This window comes from Microtus oregoni, unplaced genomic scaffold (genome assembly GCF_018167655.1).
Source record: "Microtus oregoni isolate MIOR12 unplaced genomic scaffold, Mior012 000132F_ref0000261, whole genome shotgun sequence".
NCBI lineage: Eukaryota > Metazoa > Chordata > Mammalia > Rodentia > Cricetidae > Microtus > Microtus oregoni.
The window spans coordinates 1,583,080-1,602,911 of record NW_024544775.1 but is presented as its reverse complement, the minus strand read 5'-3'; the positions used below and the strand labels follow the sequence as shown (position 1 = coordinate 1,602,911).

Sequence of the window (19,832 nt, the reverse complement as noted above, 5' to 3'; positions counted from 1 at the left end):
AGCAGGCAGTAACAACTCCTTTCTGTCCTAATGCAAAACTACCACGTCAGCAAAATTCAGCTCTAGGAAAAAAGACTGAGTTCAAAGAGGGAAAAAAAATGGGTAAAATATTAATGCTTAATACTGTGGATTTATGTTACACCACAACTATTTACCCGTGATAATTTGACTTGCATTGCTAATTTTAAAAAGAATGTTCCAGAAAGTGTTCTACTCCAGAGAAATGCGCACTCATAAGCCTTGTAATCTGTGGTTATATCCTATAGCGTGTCAGTTAACGCAACTTGTCCAAACAAAATTAAGTTAGCCTCATACAGTGTATACATTTGATTCTATGCAATTAAGAATGCATAAGTTCAATCTTGCTGTTATGCCTAATACATTTTAGTAATTTTTGGAATGCTTTGTATCCCGGGGAATTTGTTTTGTGCAGTGCACTATGAGGCTGGGATTGGAAAGGAGTGTGTGCTTTGTGGAAGGAAAATGTTAAGGAAAAACTGTTTATAGATTCCATAAACTAAAAATGGTGACTGGAAGAATTTCATCCAATCAGCTTTCATTCTATAATTCCACTCATCCTTGGCTCTGAGATCGCAGACAAAACTCTACATTCTTTATTCCAAAAGAGAAATGTTGGTCACCAATTACTGAGTAGTCTACGAAATGCCTAGAGCCAGTTGGGAAGAGAAAAAAAGATTCAAATTGTCTACTTGTGATATAAATAAAGAAATGTTTCCTGTCTGATCAGAACAACAATGTACACAGAGCTGAGCATAACACTGGGCCTTGCTCCAGAACCAAGAAGACCTAGTTATAAAGCTTGCAGAAGAGAGACAAGCAATAGCAATACGCAAAAACACAAAAACAAAATGACAAAAATAACCAAAGCTACGCCAAGTTAAGGAATATCCCGTGCAAAAAGTAAAAATTGTCACATCAAAAATATAAATCATTTAGGGGGAATAAAATGCCATGCTTTTCTATGTATCAGAATTTGTTATCAGCTTAGAATTGCCTATTAGATCTGTGAGAATTCTTCTATAAATATCATGAAAATCGTAAAGAAAGAAATAAATACACAAATAATAAAAAAGAGCATACCCAAAGGTTATCATTATAGAAAATGATAAAATAAAGAAATATAACCAGTGAAAAAAACCTTTGTTCTACAAAGCAATCAAAAAACCTGCCTCAAAATACCAAATAAATAAACAAATAAAATGCAAAAAAGTGAGAGTAATTTCTTATCTATAAAACCCTGACTGTGGATGCAAAAATATTCTCCAATCAAGATGGACTTAATTTAAAAAAATATGGACTTAATTTAAAAAATAATATCAAAATATAAGATGTCTATCATGTTTAAGGAAATATATAAACTGAAAGTAAGGATGTCCAAGAACAATCCAGGGAACACATGCACCTGAGGCGAAAGGTCCTCTTCCTTCTTTCCTGGAGCCTCTCTCACAGATCCCCAAGGCATTGTTCACTATGCATCATTCTTCTGAATGTGTTCCGGTAACACTCAACCACAAAAGATCCCCCGAATAGCCAAAGTAGTTCTGGAGAAGGAAAACCAAGTTGGAGACATTGCACTTCCTTATGTAATATTATATTGCAAAGCAAGAGTCGTCATCGATTTTGTACCAGTTTAAAACATAGATGCAGAGATTAATATAATGGGACAGAGAGCCAAGATAGAAAGCCAAGCATGTACAGTCAACCTAAACAGACCTATAACAAGCAAGGAGATTGAAACAGCAGTAAAAATCCTGATGATCTGAGTTCAATTCCCCAGAAAACCAACTTATCAAAATTGCCTCCAGACCTCCACATATGTACAGTGGTATATACAGACAGACATATACATGTGTAAATTAAATAATACATATTTTAATGTAATAAAATGTGAAGAATATGTTCTGTTTCTTAAAAAAAAAAAAAGTTTCCACCTGGAAACTAACTAAGAATATTCTACAGGGAAAAAAAAAGAATGCTATTAAGACATTTTAAATAATTAAATACAAATTTCCAAACACTATGTAGAGCCATTTTTAAAAACACACAGATCTTGTATCCGATTCTATTTCCACACCTTGAGCAGGTTTGCATTACACAAACAAGCTGTCCATCTTCTTGTGTCTCACACTTCCCTATCAATAATGTGATATAGACATGCTTATTTAGCAACACTTTGTAAAGATTAAGTGAAAACTTCACACAACACCGTCATCGAAACACATAATTATCCGATAAATACATTAGCACAATTAAATAGATTCGAGATATGAAATGTTCTATCCAATTAGGAGGGAATGCTCTTCAACGACTTTGCTACAAAACCAGAAGGAAAGAAATCAGCAAATTATTCTGAAAACTAAACATTTTATGGGTCACTTAAAAATACTAACTACATGTCTTCTTGAAGTTGTGGGAAGGTTATCCAGCTCTGCAAACAAAAGGCATAATGGCAGTACTTAAAGGGCCTTGAGTGAGGAGTGCAATCAGTGGGAACAGCCGTTTGTTATATCCTACTTCCATTTTGTGATGTTGGTCCTTCGTCAAATGACTTCCTTCTCAACCCTGTGTACAATTCCCATCGTTACACCAGCCTGTGTGTGCATGTGTACCTCCTTTCTAAAGTGCATCAATTTTTCCCTGTCTGGTGTGTAAATATCTGACCACCCATTTCTTTGTTGTTGTTTGCTGTTGAGATTATAGCATCATTTCCCCCTTCCCTTTCCTTCCTCCAAACCTCCCCAAATATGCCCCACCTCACTCTCTTTCAAATACATGGCTTCTCTTTCTTTAATTATTGTTACAAATACATATATATAAATGTTATGTATATATGTATATATATGTAACATATGCATATGTGGTTTCTAAATATATAAATAGAACCTGCTCAGTCCATATAATGTCACTTGTATATATGCCTTCAGGGCTGAACTTATGCTTCCATATCACGATCCATCATTGCTATTGAATAATCAATCGGTATTTGGTATTGAATAACCAATTGTTGTGTTCTTCACCAAAAACAAAAACCAAAACTATTTTATTTCTCCCATTCTCAGTTTTCCTTGGTTGCCTGTAGCTTTTTGTCTAGTATTGAGGCCTCCAGAGCTTTGCCCCTTCCAAGTTAGCATGTCTATTGGTGTGGTCTTTATTTGTGTCTTGTTTAGGCAGTCATGTTGGTGAAACTTTATGAGTGTAGTTTCTGAAATTAATAGGAGACACAACCTCATAGCAATCTCCCTGTCCCTCTGGTCCTTACAATCTTTCTACCCCTTGCTCCCCAATAATCTCGAGGTACAGGAGTTATGCTGTAGATGTACTGGGCTCCACAGCTGACTCTGATCAGTCGTAATTTTTGTATGGTCTCTGTTGCAAAGAGAAGTTTCTTTGATAAGGGATATGCTGCCTGGTTTTATGTCAAGTTGACACCAGCATTTTGGAAGGGGTAACCTCAATTGAAAAACTGTCCCCACTAGCTTGGACTGTCAGCAAGCTTGTGGTATAGTTTCTTGGTCAATGCTTTATATGGGAGGGTCCAGTTTACTGTGTGTAGTAATAAGGGCGGCGGGGCTGTGTCCCCAGCACCCCAGCCGCCTGCACGGCTAGCTTATGCCCAAAATAACAACACACAAACTGTATTCATTTAAACACTGCTTGGCCCATTCTCTTCTAGGCTAATTCTCACATATTAATTTAGCCCATTTCTAATCATCTGTGTGTAGCACCCCAAGGTGCGCTTAGCAGGAAGATTCTAGCCTATGTCCATCCTGGGACGGAGCTTCATCCCGGGAGCAGGGCATGGCGTCTCTCTCAGGCGTCTGCTCCCGAGAGGAGAGCTGTCGAGACTCTGAGCTCACTTCCTCTTCCTCCCAGTATCCTGTTCTGTTTACTCCACCCACCTATCTTCTAACCAATAAAATGGGCCAAGGCAGTTCCTTTATTAGCCAATGACCTTCCTCCATCATTTCCCCTTTTTCGGTTTAAACAAAAAAATAAAAAATAAAAAGGCTTTAACTTTAACATAGCAAAATTACATATAACAAAACAGTTATCAAGTAAAAGTTACAATAATCTTTATCATAACTAAGGAAAACTATAACTAACTATTCTTAACTCCATCAAAGACTCCAGAAAGATACAATATTACCTAAGTAAACAAGAACTAAGAAACTTCAAACTCTAGAAATGACAAAGACATCTCGCTGCCTGGACAGTCACCCAAAGTTCTTTTGTACCCTTGGGGCATCCATCTTTAGCCTTCAGGCCCATAGTATCCAGCAGACATTTTCATCAAGCAGGAAATTCCAAAGGCAGTCACTATCTACTTGTCCTGAAGAATGTCTCGCAGACTCTTTCATGAATCAGGAACCCCGAAAGATCATCTCAACTTAGGCAAGTTCAGTAGTCCTCTCTCTGCGGGTTCTCTGTGTCCAGTTTATGCAATAGTCCAGGCAAGAGCAGTTTCTTGCCCAAATGGCTATCAAACTCCATAAGGTGCCTCTTCGATGCCCATCTTCCTCTTGAAGTAGATTGGTGCTGCCAGGAGCAGAGTGTCTCATTGTCATGAAAAGTCCTCAGTTATTAAAACATTAAATGTCCTATTCTGTAATCTTTGAAAGACATGAAGAATGTCTATCTAAAATATATCTCTATATATCTAGAAAATCTAACTAACATGACTACAAGCTTTACTATTATCGATGATTATCCATTAACAACCTATATTTCTTAATTATACAGTACATATTTAAATGAACTACACAATCACAATACCCTAATCAAAATCAGAAACACTTATACATATAACAAAATTGACCTTAAATCTCTATCAATAAAGCAAAATCTATACTAATGCGAATTATTCATATCTATATCATATCCCCCTTTAAATGTAAAAGGACGTTTATAAACCATATTTGGGAACATGGGCGCAGTTTTTTCTCTCTAAACTGCTTCCTGCTGAATGGGGGATTGTTAATTAGGTCTTTCACGGTATAACCTGTGTGCTAGTTTCATCTCAGTTGGCAGCTGAGCGAAGCAATTTTCTGGAGATGTTCACAACAACCCTTCAGGAGGGCGTGGTCCATCATACCATATCGGGATAAATGCAATCCACAAGATCTGATCCTCTGTGAAAACAAAAGAAGAATCTCTTTTCCAAAGTATCATATCCTTAGATCCAAATTCAAAATATCTATGTTGGATTAGTTCAGCAGCATTTATAAATAAATATCTTTTAGCAGCTGTTGCTCCTTCCTCAGCATTCAAATAATTCAAAGAGAGCATAATAGCATACAGTATCAAGATTCTCTGTGTATTTTCCATCTTTGTGCAGCTTTGTTTTAACCTCTATTTTGTTTATTTTTACTTTTAACTCTTTGCTTTTTGAGACAGGTTCTCTGTATCTTTGACCTGAAGTAACTCTGTAGACCAGGCTGTCTTTGAACTCTCAGAGATCTGCCTGTCTCTGCCTCCCAGGCATTAGGATTAAAGGCGTGTGCTACCACACCTTGAAGTCACAGAGGTCTATCTCCCTCTACCTACCAAGTGTTGGGATTAAAGGTGTGTACTACCACACACAACAACTCTCTTCCTTTTTTTTTTGTTTTTTACTTTAAGAACTTCAACTTTTAGTCTGCATATATTTTTAACACACTTTAAACCATTCAGAAAATTTCTCTGTCTTTGAATCTCTCTTTACTGTATATCTCTCTTTTTCTGACCACATGAGTCTTTAATTTACCAAGCAATATCAGTAGGATTAAAGGCGTGCCTTTGCCAGCTAGATCCAGTTCATTCCTTAGCTTTCCAGCCTCATGGCTGAGGTACTGGCTGTAGCCAGCAAGCGAGCTTCAGCAGCCTGTGCTTGCAAACTGCACAAACCGCCTGTGTAAAAGAGTCAGAGTTTGCCCTAGCAGGACAGCCCAGAAAGCTGGCATTTTTAAACGGCGCAGCTTTTTTCCTGCTATGGCTGAAAACTGAAAAGCATGCGTTCAGCTTTTCCTCAACACCATTTAAGTGTTTCGTGGCAGGACCTCTTAATGAGCTGCAGACTTTGCAGCTAAAGCTGAGTCGGGAAGCCTCTCTTAGATGAGGCGCTTACTTGCCTCTGGCAAGCAGAGTAGACCCGAGAACACAGCGAGTCTAGTTGCCATCAAACAAATCGTAGCACTTTACTCCAAATGCTCTATTCAAAAGCTCTGTCTCCCGCAGGAGCCAGACAGAGATCACAATGGAGGCACAGCCCCGGGAAGTCGCGCTTTAAAATGACACAGCGTTTTTTCTGCTACTATTGCCGAATCAGGAAATCTCTCTACAGCATGCCACCAACAAACAGCAAAAATCTGTGTTAAACTCTCTCTCCCTTATTTTTAAGCCTTCTCAGGTTTTTTAAGTGGGTTTAGTCCATCACGTGGGGCGCCAACTGTGAATATGCCACCCCTAGCTGGTGATCCTGGGTGCTATAAGAAATCAAACTGAGCAAATGATGAGGAGAAAGCTAGTAAGCACACTCCTCCATGGTCTCCACATCAACTCCTGCCTCCAAGTTCTTGCCTTGCTTGCATTCCTATCCTGATTTTCTTCAATGATGAACTCTGATGTGAGCATAATACAAATAAGCCCATTCTTCCCCAAGTTGTTTATGGCCATGGTGTTTTATCACAGTAATAGAAACTCTAACTAAAACAAGAAATGATAACAAAAATATCTATGGGTATGAGGACACATATTTAAGATGTATTTATGGCTTACTGGTTTATTAGTGTTGCAGTTGTAGACTCTTCTCCAACATTCATGACTTCACTAGCCCTGGGTAGTTGGCTGGGTTCTGGTACCAGGCATGATTTCCCTCTGTTTACGCAAATATTAAGTTCAATTAGAGAACTGTTGGTTACCACCGAAGTATTGATGCCACTGCTGCATCGTTGGGGCTATTGTGCCACTCTAGCTGTTACAGTTGATTGGTGTCCCAGCTGAATGCGACTGTTGCTTGCTCACCTCCTTCGGAAGTTTGTGTGGCACCTTCTGGTTCCATAAAAGCTAGCCCACAGGGAGGAGGCTTTCAAGTCAGATCCATCTCAGGGCCTGTGGCTCTTATGTCCAAAGTTCATAGTATCTTCAACAATAGGACATATTTTTCAACTATGGGAGTATCCAAACGTGGTATCTATAGCCTTTGTGGAGTCTCTGGGACAACCCTGATCAACTACTTGAAAGAGGATTTATCATGCCTAGTGCTGGGCTTTTGTTAAATGGAAAAACTATATGGAGAATTTCATTTAAACAATGTATACATGCTAATGTGCTGATTTATATCTATTATAGGTATTTTAGGTAGATAGTTAATAAGATGATTCTTTACGACTTGTTTAGACATCCTTACTGTTATTTTAACCTCTTCTTTTTTCTGTGTTTACCTCCCTTCACTCTCCTTAGTTAATCCACGAACACAGTTTCCCATTTCCCTCTTCAGATCATTTGTGCTCATAAATTACAATAGCAGTAATAAAATTTCTGTATTTTTCCACTGTTGATTACCAAATTAAAATATCCCAATATTCAAATGATTTTTCCCATAACTGAGAATAAAACTTTGAACATTTTTGGTATTTTAATGTCATTCATAAAACTTTCATACTGCTCATAATGAATGATCAGAGAACTTGCTATAGAAAAGATTCACATTTCAAATTTTATTTTAGCTGTTACATAAAACACCAAATGACACATATTAATATGGTACCTATGACGTGATGTCTCAATGTTCAAGTCAGGTTAACATACATAACTCTGCAAAAGTTATCATTTGTAGGGGACAAACATGCATAATTCAGAATCCTTTCCTCCAGTTTATGTTTAAATATATGGTACCTAATTTCTAGCTATAGTCACCCAACACCAGAACTTCTTACTTCAAACTGTAACTTATACTCTCTAATCAACCTCTCCTAACCCTACCTCCCTCTTACTACCTCCTGCCTTATACAAACCACTATTCTCTCAACATCTGTGACATCAATGTTTTTAGTACTTGGTTCTGGTTCTATGCCTGGCTTGTTTTATTTAACATAATGATTTCTAATTTCATCCATATAGTCACAAATAAGAGAATTTCTTCCTTTTCACAGTGGACTGGTATTCTATTGTGTATATTTATATACATTTTCTTTATCCATTTATCAGTGGACAGACACCTAAATTGTTTTCTTTTCTTTTTAATTGTACTGAAATAAGCATAGAAATGCAGATGTTTTGCTGACGTGTTGATTTTATTTCCTTTGAATATGAATAACCTGAAGTGGTATTTCTGGATCATATAAATAGTTCTGTTTTTAAATTTTTGAGAAACTGTTTTTGCACAGTGGTTGTACTAATTTGTATTCACACCAACCGTATGCAAGGGTTCCATTTTCATGCATTAAAATCCTCCTTTTTAATATGTTGCCTTAGTCACTGGCCTATTGCTGTGAAGAGACACCACAACCAAGGCAACTCTTAGAAGAGAAAGCCTTTAATTGAGGGGTTGTAAATTTTCACCATGGTGGGGAGCATGGTGACAGAAAGGCAGGTGCTAAAGCAGTAGCTGAGAGACTATATCCTAATCCACAGGCGTGGGCTTTTGAAACCTCAAAGCCCACCCCTAGTGACACACTTCCTCCAACACGGCCCCACCTCCTAATCCTTCTAACCCTATTAGAGTTTTACTCCCTGGTGGCTAACCATCCAAACGTATGAGCCTATGGGGGCCACTCTCGTTCAAACCACTACAGATGTGATAATTCCGATAGTTTAGCTTTCATCAATTACACTGTAAACTTGCCGTTCACGGAGCAAGCTAACAGTGTAGACAAACTTTCATTGACGGTCTCAGGTGAGATCGTGTGAGCCAAAATTAGCAGCACAAATAACAACCGATGTGGCATGAAGTTCTTACGTGTGCAAATAATGCCGACTAAACTATACTAATCAATGTGGGCCAAATAACAACGTGATAAAGAAAACATCGTCACTCTCTCCATTGTATAACACAGAAACTGAGACGGAAAGGTTCAAGTCTCCCTGGTGCCTGAATCACACAGCTGTGATTAATTACAAGAATTAGGATAAAAACTCTATGTCGTGGAAACTTTTCTCTCCTAATTTTGTGACGCTGGTAGACAAATAATTTACCACTGAGCTATACACCCATCCCAGAATGTTTTCTCTTAACAATGATTCTCTATCCTAGTCATATTTGTATCTGTATCATAATTACTATATAAGCTTTTCATTCACTTATAAAATAGTAAAACTACAAGCCCACATCTGTGAAAATCATATCTCAAAATCTAAAAGTGCATCTGTGAATACCTTCAGTTTAGACCCTGGCACACCCAGTCTTTTTATTTTTCTTATTTTTTTTTTAAAGAAAGCAATCTTTTTACATTTTACGTACCAATTCCAGTTCCCACTCCCTTCCCTTCACTTTTCTTCCCACCCCACCCCTCATTCCACTTCTCAGAGAGGGTAAACCACATTGCTTTGGGGAAGGTCCAAGGCCCTCCCTACTATATCTAGGCTGAACAAGGTATCCATCCAAAGACAATAGGTTCCCAAAAAGCTAGTACAAGTAGTAGGGATAAATCCTGGTGCTACTGCCATTGGCCCCTCAGTCTGCCCCAGGCATACAACTGTTACCCACATTCAGAGGTCTGGCTTGGTCCTATGCTTGTTCCTTCTCTGTCCAGCTGGAGTTGGTGGGCTCCCATTAGCTCAGGTAGGCTGTTCAGTGGGTGTCCCCATCATGGTCTTGACCTCTTTGCTCATATTCTCACTCCTCCCACTCTTCAGCTGGACCTGAAAGAAACTGGTAAAGGAAAATATAGAAGGAATACTTTAAGATATAGCATAGGAAAGGATTTTCTGAATTTAGCTTTAATAGCACAATAAATAATTGCAAGAATTGACAATTAGGATAATATGAAGTTAAGAATTATTTCCCCAACAAAGGAAACAGTCCTCAGAGTTGTGGTGGTTTGAATAAAAAGGGTCTATGCAGGTTCATATTTGAATACTTAGGGAGTAGCACTATTTGAAAGGATTAGCCACGTTGGATTAGGTGTGGCCTTGCTAGAGGAAGTGTATCACTAGGGGTAGGCTTTGAAGTTTCAAAAGCCCAACCCAGGCCCAGTGGCTCTCTCTTTCTGCTGCTTGTGGATCTGAATGTAGATCTCTGAGCTACCAATGGGACTAAATATCTGAAACTTTTAGCAAGTCCCAATTAAATGATTTCCTTATAAGAGTTACTGTGGTCATGGTGTCTCTTCACAATAATAAAGCACTGACAGACAAGAGTGAGGCAGAACAGTAGTGGCAAACACCTTTAATCCCATCACTCTGGAGACAGAGGCAGGCAGATCTCTGTGACTTCAAGGCCAGCCTGGTCTACAGAGCGAGTTCTAGGACAGCCAAGGTTACACAACGAAAAGCTGTCTCAAAAAAAAAAAAAAAAAAAAGACAAGCATGAAGAGACAACCTACAGATTGAAGAAAATGCTTTATCAACTATATACAGATAGGTGATTAATATCTAGGATATTTTTAAAAAAACTTTGATAATTAAGCATTAAAAATTCCAAATCATTCAATGATCAAATGAACAAATTAGTTAAAGCAATAGTTTTCAAAAAGGAAAATTGGGGGTGTAGAGGTGGCTCAGTTGTTAATGGCACTCACTGCTCTTACAGAAGAGCTGGGTTCTGTTTTCAAAACCTACATTATGGTGCACAACCACCTGTAACTGCAGTTTTAAAGGATTCAAAACCCACTTCTGGTTTCTGCAGGTGCCAGGCATACACATGGTATATACGCAGGCAAACATGCACACACACAAAATAAAAATAAATGATTTTATAAAATAAGAAATAAAAACTTGAGAATGTTTTCAATATCTTTAGCCATCAGGGAAATGTAAATTGCTTTGAGATACCACCTCACCCAAGTTAAAATAGTTATCATCAAGTAAAAAATAGTAACAAATGCTGACAAGGATGTGGTGAATGAGGACCCCTTAGTAACTGTGAGGGTATGCAAACTTGTGTAGCCACTATGGAAATCACTACAGCAGATCATCAAAAAACTGAAATTAGAACTACCATAGGTTCCAGCTACACAATTCTTAGGTATATACACAAAGGACTCTAGATCAACACACTACAGAGATAATTCTGTTTCCATGTTTATAGTAGTACTACTCATAACAACCAGGAAATTGCACCGGCCTGGATATCAATGAACAGATGAATGAATAAATAAAACACAAAACTGGCTTTGTTGACAGTTAGCCATGGATCTATGAGGGGCCTAAAGAACCCCAATCCTTACTGTTGAAGTGACATACTCTGGACCCACAGTGAGTCCACCAAGTTCCAACCGACAGTTCCAAATCCATGGGCATACAGACAGTCATGGTTAAACTCAGTTGGTGAAGGAAAAGAGCTTTGTAGGGCAGGAGAGTTAACAGGAGTTGAGTGGGGGGACAAGGGAGGATGGTGAAGACAGCAATCAAAATACCTTATGCACACACACAATTTTCAAAAAATAAAGTCTGTGTCTTAAAAAATAAAATATATGGCATATATACACAATGGAATTTTATGTGACTGCAATAAAAATTAAATCATAGCATCTGTAGGAAGATGGAGGCAACTGGAAATCATTATGTTAAGTGAAATAAGCCAGGCTCAGAAAAATAAATACCTCACGTTCTCTCCCATTGTGGAACCTTAATTACATATAAGTGCATGTGTATTTGTGTATCCACGGTGTGCTAGAATGTGTGTGTTTGTATATATATGCGTGTGTTTGGAATTTACAAAACTAGAAAAGGAATTATGAGAAGAGAGGGAAAGATCCTGAGGGAAATATCCTAAGGGAAATGGGAAATAAAGAGGGAAATGGAAAACATGTAACACGATAATAAAAGGAGGAAGGACTAACTAGAGAAAGGAAGAGCATGCAGTGGAAGTGGAGAGGGCACAAGAAGAGCAATGGATGATGGGAAAAGATGAGCGTATACTGACACATATGCTTGAAAATGCCGTTTGCTCCTCTTCCTGTGGATTCCTAGTGAAACTCTAATTCTATACAAATGCAACTTCCCACATATCCTGTACAGCGTCTGAGTAGTTCATTTTGGATAGAGAAAAGTAAGGCACCTTGCAACAAATCTCATTTCACACTTATTTTTTTTTATTTGGCATTTTTAATTTAGGTTTGTTTTATTTAAGTTTAATGTTAATTCCATGCTGTGTTTCAGTAAGAACAATACAGATGCTGCATCTGTGGCTCCAGTCAGACATCCAGTAGTACAAATTAGCTTCAAGTTACACATACTGAACAAAAGAGGTTGAGCGAGCGGAAGAGGAGGAAGAGGGAAGGAGGCTAAGGAGCGAGGGGAAAGGAAGAGAGTTGAACACGCATGCAGGCTTCCATACCACCTTCAATGCTAACCTGCTTCAGAGGGGGAGGAGTCGGCAAGAATGAGCAGCCACGGATTGTTGAACTGTTACCAGCACCATGCCTTTCAGCAACACTTCAGCAGAGTTCCAAACACATTTGACAGCAAAACCATTATAACAAACTCCCCCAAAACATCTCAAGCTAATATCCAATTAAGTTTAAACATTGGTATAAAATTCAATTTAAACAATTAAAAAAGGAAAAATGACAGCACATATGCGCCTCTATCATGTGATTAATCTTTCTTAGATGCATCACCTAGAAGTCTAATGGCTTTCAAATGTCATTTCCATTTCTATTGATGATCTTGCCCGTGTGGCTGGAGACAATACAGTAATGCTGAAAAAGCCTCTATGCAGTCCTGTTAGTGTCGTAAAGAACCTAAAAGCTGGGACCAGTAAAATCCACAGAAATTCACTCTTGCCTTTAAGAACTTCTGAAAACTGTTTGTTTGTTTGTTTGTTTGTTTAAAAAAAAGGGGGGAGGGGAGAAAAAAAAGAGGAAGAAAGAAAAACAACAGGGCAGGAACCTAAATTCTGAGACCAAATGTGAAAGTCAAATTTGGTGGTTCTCAGTGACAATGGGGAACTTCCAAGGGGAGGGTGGGGAGGGAGGGTGATCAGAGATGTGTTCTCTTGTTGGCTTTAGTACGTCTCACTGATTTTCATCTTCCACATCCTGCAGCGCTTCTTTATTCTGCTCTTCACCATCGCCCTGCATGTCTGAGGTCCAAAGCGTCAGGTTATCACGTAGCAGCTGCATGATAAGCGTAGAGTCCTTATAGCTTTCTTCACTCAGCGTGTCCAGTTCTGCAATAGCGTCATCAAAAGCTGCTTTTGCCAACCTGCAGGCACGGTCAGGGGAATTAAGAATTTCATAGTAGAATACGGAAAAGTTGAGAGCAAGACCTAAACGAATGGGGTGCGTTGGAGGAAGTTCTGTCATGGCAATGTCACTAGCAGCTTTGTAAGCCACGAGGCTGTTTTCTGCGGCCTCCTTCCTGTCATTTCCTGTGGCAAACTCAGCCAGATACCTGTGGTAGTCCCCTTTCATTTTATAATAGAAAACCTTGGACTCGCCAGTGTTAGCTGCTGGAATGAGGTGTTTGTCCAGTACATCCAGAATGTCACAACAGATTAATTTGAGCTCAGTTTCAACCATTTGCCGGTACTCCCGAATCATCTTTAGTTTGTCCTCTCCTCCCTTGTTTTCTTCCTTCTGTTCAATGCTGCTGATTATTCTCCAGGATGCTCTTCTGGCTCCAATCACATTTTTATATGCAACAGATAAAAGGTTTCGTTCTTCAACTGTCAGCTCCACATCCATTCCTGCTACTTTCTTCATTGATTCCACCATTTCGTCGTATCGCTCGGCCTGCTCTGCCAGCTTCGCCTGGTACACCAGATCCTCCCGATCATCCATAGCGGCAGCGGCTCCGGCAGGGTCTGCGCGACGGATGGAAGCGGATAGCGTCTCCGACTCTCAGCTTCTCGCTCCGCGTCCGAGCAGTAAAAATCTTCACACTTATTTTTAATAATCTTTTTTTTAAAAAAAAAAAGCTCTTGATACCATATAGTAAGTCTTATTTTAGCTACTCCATGCACTAAGTAATGCTTTTAGAACAATTCTCACTTCGAAAACACCTCCTTGGGTAGGGTAAGGAGAATGCTCCTCCATTGCTGGTGGAAGTGCAAACTTGTACAGCCATTTTGGAAATCAGTATGATGATTTCTCAGAAAATTAGAAAAAAATCTACCTCAAGACCCAGCAATACCACTGTTGGGCATATACCCAAAGGATGCTCAATCATATCACAAGGACATGTGTTTAACTATGTTCATAGCAGCATTATTTGTAATAGCCAGAAACCTGGAAACAACTTAGATGTCCCTCAACTGAAGAATGGATAAAGAAAATGTGGTACATTTACACAATGGAGTACTACACAGCAGTAAAAAAATAAATAACTAAATAAAAAAACAAACAAATAAATAAATAATGACATCTTGAGAGTTGCGTGCAAATAAATAGATCTAGAAAAAACATATTGAGTAAGGTAACCCAGACTCAGAAAGACAAATATCATATGTACTCACTCATAAGTGACTTTTAGCATAATGCAAAGAAAAACCAGCAGCCTACAATTCACAATCCCAGAGAACCTAGACAACAAAGAGAACCCTAAGAGAGGCATACATGGATCTACATAGGAAAAAAAGGACAAGAGCTCCGAGTTCATTGGAGGTGTGAGGGTCATGGGAGAGGGTAGAAGGGAACAAGGAGAGAGCAAGGGGAGAAAAGAAAAATGCATAGCTCAGTAAAAACAATAATAAAAACCTCCTCTGCTCCCTTCTTCTCACCAAGAACAGAATCTATCACAACATTCATGTCTATATGTTCCCCACACCACTTCTACCACTCTGTATTCTGCCTTTCTGCCTACTACAAATGATGACATAACCATGGTCCTTTCTAGACTGGGAGATTGTTCTATTCCACCACCCTTACTGTTTTTTCTTTATTCTCCACCACTTTAAATGTAAGCGCAAAGGGACTCTGCTGGCCTCTATCTATACTCTCCCTGAGTGAGCTCAAGGCTTTTGAGTTCCATGTATAGTTTCACGATCTCCAGTCCCAATTTTTCTTCTGGATTATGTCTCTTGCACCAAACATTGGAAGTTAAATATTTACGGAAGAGGATGAGTTAAAAGAGCATCCATAGAGAAAGATGACCCAAGATGAGAATCACAGCCCAAGCACAGAAAAGGGAAATCCAATGTGAGAGAAAATTCAGCATGAGGGGTGAAAACCAAGACATGTCAACGAAGGACATCTATTCAATGAGTGGTCTGTAGAAGGTAAGTAAAGCATTGTGTGAGTGTGTGTGTGTGTGTGTGTGTGTGTGTGTGTGTGTGTGTGTGTTAAATGGATCATGAAACACAAGAAGTCAAAAAGGTAGAAGATTCCTCAAAAGAGTATAGCCAAGCACACAGATCACAGCCTAGCACATCTGAAGTAAAAATATGCCTGTATTTTCATTACTGTCTAGACACTACAGTCTATCCATTCAGTAAGAGGCCAAGTGCAGAAATGAGAAAGTGCAAAAGTCAACACAAACTAGTATATGAAGGACCTCAAGACACCTTCCATCCAGTGAATCTGCGCTGTGTAATCTGTGCGTGTTAATGTGTCGGAATGGGATCAGGTAGGTATGGAAGCATGACCACACCTAGGTCAGAAATGGAGGGACACTGCTGCTCAGACAATAAAGATCATTAACTCGTGTCCCATATACAGAAATGGGGAGCAAAGGTAATCTAGGCTGAAGCAACAGCATTGCAGAGGGAGGGAATTTGTTACACAAACATGATTTAGGGACTGAAAGTACTTCAGTGAGTCTAACAGGATACTTTCAAGAGAAGAACATTATAAGACAGAAATTCAGGACCAAAGTTTGTAGTAGTGGTGAACTTGATTTACAGTATGACATTCAATTCTGTGGTTAGATTTTCACTATTCTATCTGGTTCAGAAATCTCTATTCACACTGCTCTGAGCAAACACTTACTATTGTAAGCCTCCATTTCACCATCCCTAAAATAAGAAGTAGGTGATCTGATATATTTCAAAAGTCATTATGAGAATTAAATTAGATCACATTATTTGATCAGTGGTTTATAATCAAAGGTAATTGCATCCTTCAAGGAGATTTAATAATGTTGAAAAATATTTCTCATTGTCTTGACTATAGAGACAGGAAGGTCACTGTTGATTTGGTAGATAAAAATTAGGGGTGGTCTTCATATACTATTATGCTCAGGACAACTTTCTGAACCAAAAAAAAAAAAACTTTTGGACCAAAATAGGAAGAGTCTTGAGGCTGTGAAGCCCAAACTTAATTTCTGTTCTAGAGCATGAAGTTGAAAAATTCTGTCCGAGAAGAAGGTGAGGGGGAGAAAAGAAGAAGAAAAAAAGTGAGAGAAGTAGAAAGAGAAGAAGGACGCTACACATCCAGAAGTCATGAGCTTCCCTCAGCTGCTTTTTGCTCCTGTGAAGGCTGAGATGCCACACCAGGCTGTACCCTCACTTGCAGACACTTCCTGTCCTTCTACATAAAAATTAGTTGCTAAGAAACTAGAAAATAATCACAAACTAGGAGGCTCCAGATGGGAAGTTGAACATCCAACCAAACTGAAGTCTTCTAAAGATAGGAGGGGTGAGTCACCAAATTGTCTTCTAACTGTAGTGTGTGTCCACTCTGTCCTTTTCCACAACTATCTTAGATGTGGTGGTAATAATCCATGGAGAAATATAATATCTACGCATGAAGACTGGGAGTACATATATCTTGAATCTAATGAACCAGGTATGTGTTAAAAATGGGCCACCATCTTTTAAAAGGGGAGGGGGAGTTGGAGAGATGGTTCAGAAATTAAGAGCACTAACCGCTCTCCCAGAGGTCCTGAGTTCAATTTCCAGCAACCAAATGGTGGCTCACAGCCATCTATAATGTGTTCCAGGGCTTTCTTCTGGCATGCAGTGCAGGCATACTTGCAGGCAGAAAACTGTATACAGAGTAAATAAATAAATACATAAATAAATAAATCTTTTTTAAAGAGGGGAGCATCATATACCTATAATCTCAACAATCAGGAATCTGGGATTTCACATGTCAAAAATCAGATATATATAAAGACCTTGTTTCAAGAGGGAAAAAAGGAGGAGGTTGAAGGGAGAGAAAAGAAAGAGGGAGAGAGTGGGGAGGGGGAAATAAGAAAAGGGAAAGAAGGACAGAAGACCAGAGGGAGAAAAGGAAGAAGGAAGGAAAGGGGAAATGAAGGAAAGAAAGGGATAAAAGAAAAAAGGGAGGGAGGGATGAAAGAAGGAAAGGGAGAGAACAAGTAAGGAAGCAGGGAAGGAGGAGGAAGAAAGGTAGAGAAAGAAGGAGAGAAGAAGGGAAGACCACAGTACACTAAAAATTTGATAGTAGTGGGGAGAACCCCCAGAAGAGCCTGTAATCCAAAAGACAGTCTGACAAAGTCAAGAATTGCTGGGGACAAGAACCCAGGGTACCTCGGTGTGTCTACAGAATCACTGGTAGCTTAGTCTTGTTCAAAGGAAGCTTCAGTCAACCACACTTTGGCAGAACAAAACACAGAAGCAAGACTCCGCCAACAGAAGTCTGTGCCACAGACCAGTGAGCAATCGGCATGTATACACAATGTGGAAAGAACCATTTGTCAGACACTGGTGTTTCCCAGCCACAGGCTCATATGTGATGGTATCATCTTTAAATATGAAGAACAACTTGGTTCTATAACTACCCAGACATGCAGAACACCAAAGAAGGATAATAACCTATGTTGATAAGTTAATGTCTAAGTAAGGCAAGCCAACTAGAAAATGTGTCATTTAGGATGCTACCTATATTTCCAGAATCCACTCAATTTTCTTGCTCGAACTGGTGACATCTCAGGAAAATAGACAAATGCTGGAGTGAGACAGGATTGTGGTTCAACACTAGTTTTACCACGCATGGGCTCTTTGGTCTAGGAAAAGCTTTTGAACTTCTCTAAACCCCAATTTCCATATTTTGACAATAGCATGTTAGATGTCACTTTGTTAAGCTGTGTAAGAATTAAAGGAGAAGATTCAGGTGGAATTCCCACCGCCACATCTTGCATCAAAGTAGTGTTGGGTTAATACAGGCAGAGTGATTGTCATTGGTGCTCAGAAAAGAATTAATTTATTTTACTTTCATATATCATCCTCTCTTATTTGAAAGCAATAGACCATAGGTCCTGTCAATCGTATCACATGATCACAGGAAGGTGGGGTGCAAAGGCTCACTCTGAGCAAAAACTGTGGTACATGAATTACTTGTTCATATGGGAGGTCCTTCTGTATATGTGTTGCTTTTACTGGTTAGTGAATAAACAAACTGCTTTGAGCCTATAGCAGGGCAGAACAGAGCTAGGTGGGGAAAACTAAACTAAATGCTGGGAGAAAGAAGACAGAGTCAGGGAGAAGCCATGTAGCCCTGCCAGAAACAGACACGGGACAGAACCTTGCTGGTAGGCCACAGTCACGTAGCGATACAAAGATGACTAGAAATGGGTTAAATTAAGATGTAAGAGCTAGCCTATAAGAAGCTAGAGCTAATGGGCCAAGCAGTGATTTAATTAATACAGCTTCTGTGTGATTATTTCGGGGCTGAGCTGCCGGGAACAAACAAGCAGCCTTCTACAACAACTTGTGATCCTCCGAAATGGTCCTAAGAATCCTTTAGTTTGATAAATCTGTTGAAATGCTGCTTTTTCCCTCACATGCTTCTTACCACCATTGTGTCACTACATTACATTGTAGTGATTGTGTGAGGCAGAAACCAAGGACACCCTCATTGTGCAGATAAGAAAAAGAAAACATACATAGGCCAAGTACCAACTCCACACAGTGAGTTGATGCAGAGATTCGGAAACAGGTCTGGAGTTTAAACTCAAGCGGTGTGGGTTCAGAAACTTCCTCTACAATTTGGGGCCCCTGGATACAAGGGAAAACACATTGCCTAGCAGACAGCATGAAGAATCTGGACAACAACCCAGTTCACGAACCATCTTAGGTAATGGGTGGCTCTCTGGTAGTAACTATTTAAACGTATTTGCTTCCAGTGAATATCAATGTTGTATTGTAAGGAGAGGAAAGAGCAAAGAAATCTTTTAATTCGCTGCGTTAGGCAGCCACATCCAGAATCTGACGATAGCAATTGTCTTAATGAGTAATTTCTTTCTTCCAAGAGCTTGACATTCGTACCAGGAAAGACAATAAGGTTATGTCCAAGTAGTTGAACTTAACTATAAAGGGCTCTCTTAAATTGTCCTAATTTTCATTGCCTTGTTTTATTTAATTCACAAATTTATCATTTCCTCTTCAGTGAACCAAACTTAATTTTTCTTCTCTTAGCCCACAACCACCATCTAGTGGCGAAACGGGATAACTGCAGGACAGTTCCGGGCACAGGTCTTGTGTTAACAAAGCTTAATGCAGGGCCATTTTACCATCCGTGGCAGGCCAGTCTGAAGGCAAGAGTACTATATGTTTTGGATTTTCATTGTTTTAAGGCTGTGGAACTGGTATAAGTCTGAAAATGCCAGCTTATTATTAAAATAATCATGACTGGTCTTTCTAGTCTCCGTGACTACAGATACTCACTGACTGTGCAGTGCCAACATCTCAGGACGGTTTCTGATGATCCATTTTGGTCCTATGTCTACTCCCCCCCCCCTTTTCCTTGTTTATCACACTGTGATATTTT

The 19,832-nt window shown here is 39.2% G+C and overlaps 1 protein-coding gene across 1 annotated transcript; it reads right to left on the bottom strand.

Moving 5' to 3' along the window:
- Window positions 1-12,274: 12,274 nt before the first annotated feature.
- On the bottom strand, window positions 12,275-14,031 carry LOC121444564 (14-3-3 protein epsilon). The gene has a single exon (XM_041646396.1). It carries the CDS (start codon window positions 13,941-13,943, stop codon window positions 13,176-13,178), a length of 768 nt encoding a protein of 255 aa, XP_041502330.1. The 5' UTR covers window positions 13,944-14,031; the 3' UTR covers window positions 12,275-13,175.
- Window positions 14,032-19,832: the final 5,801 nt, after the last annotated feature.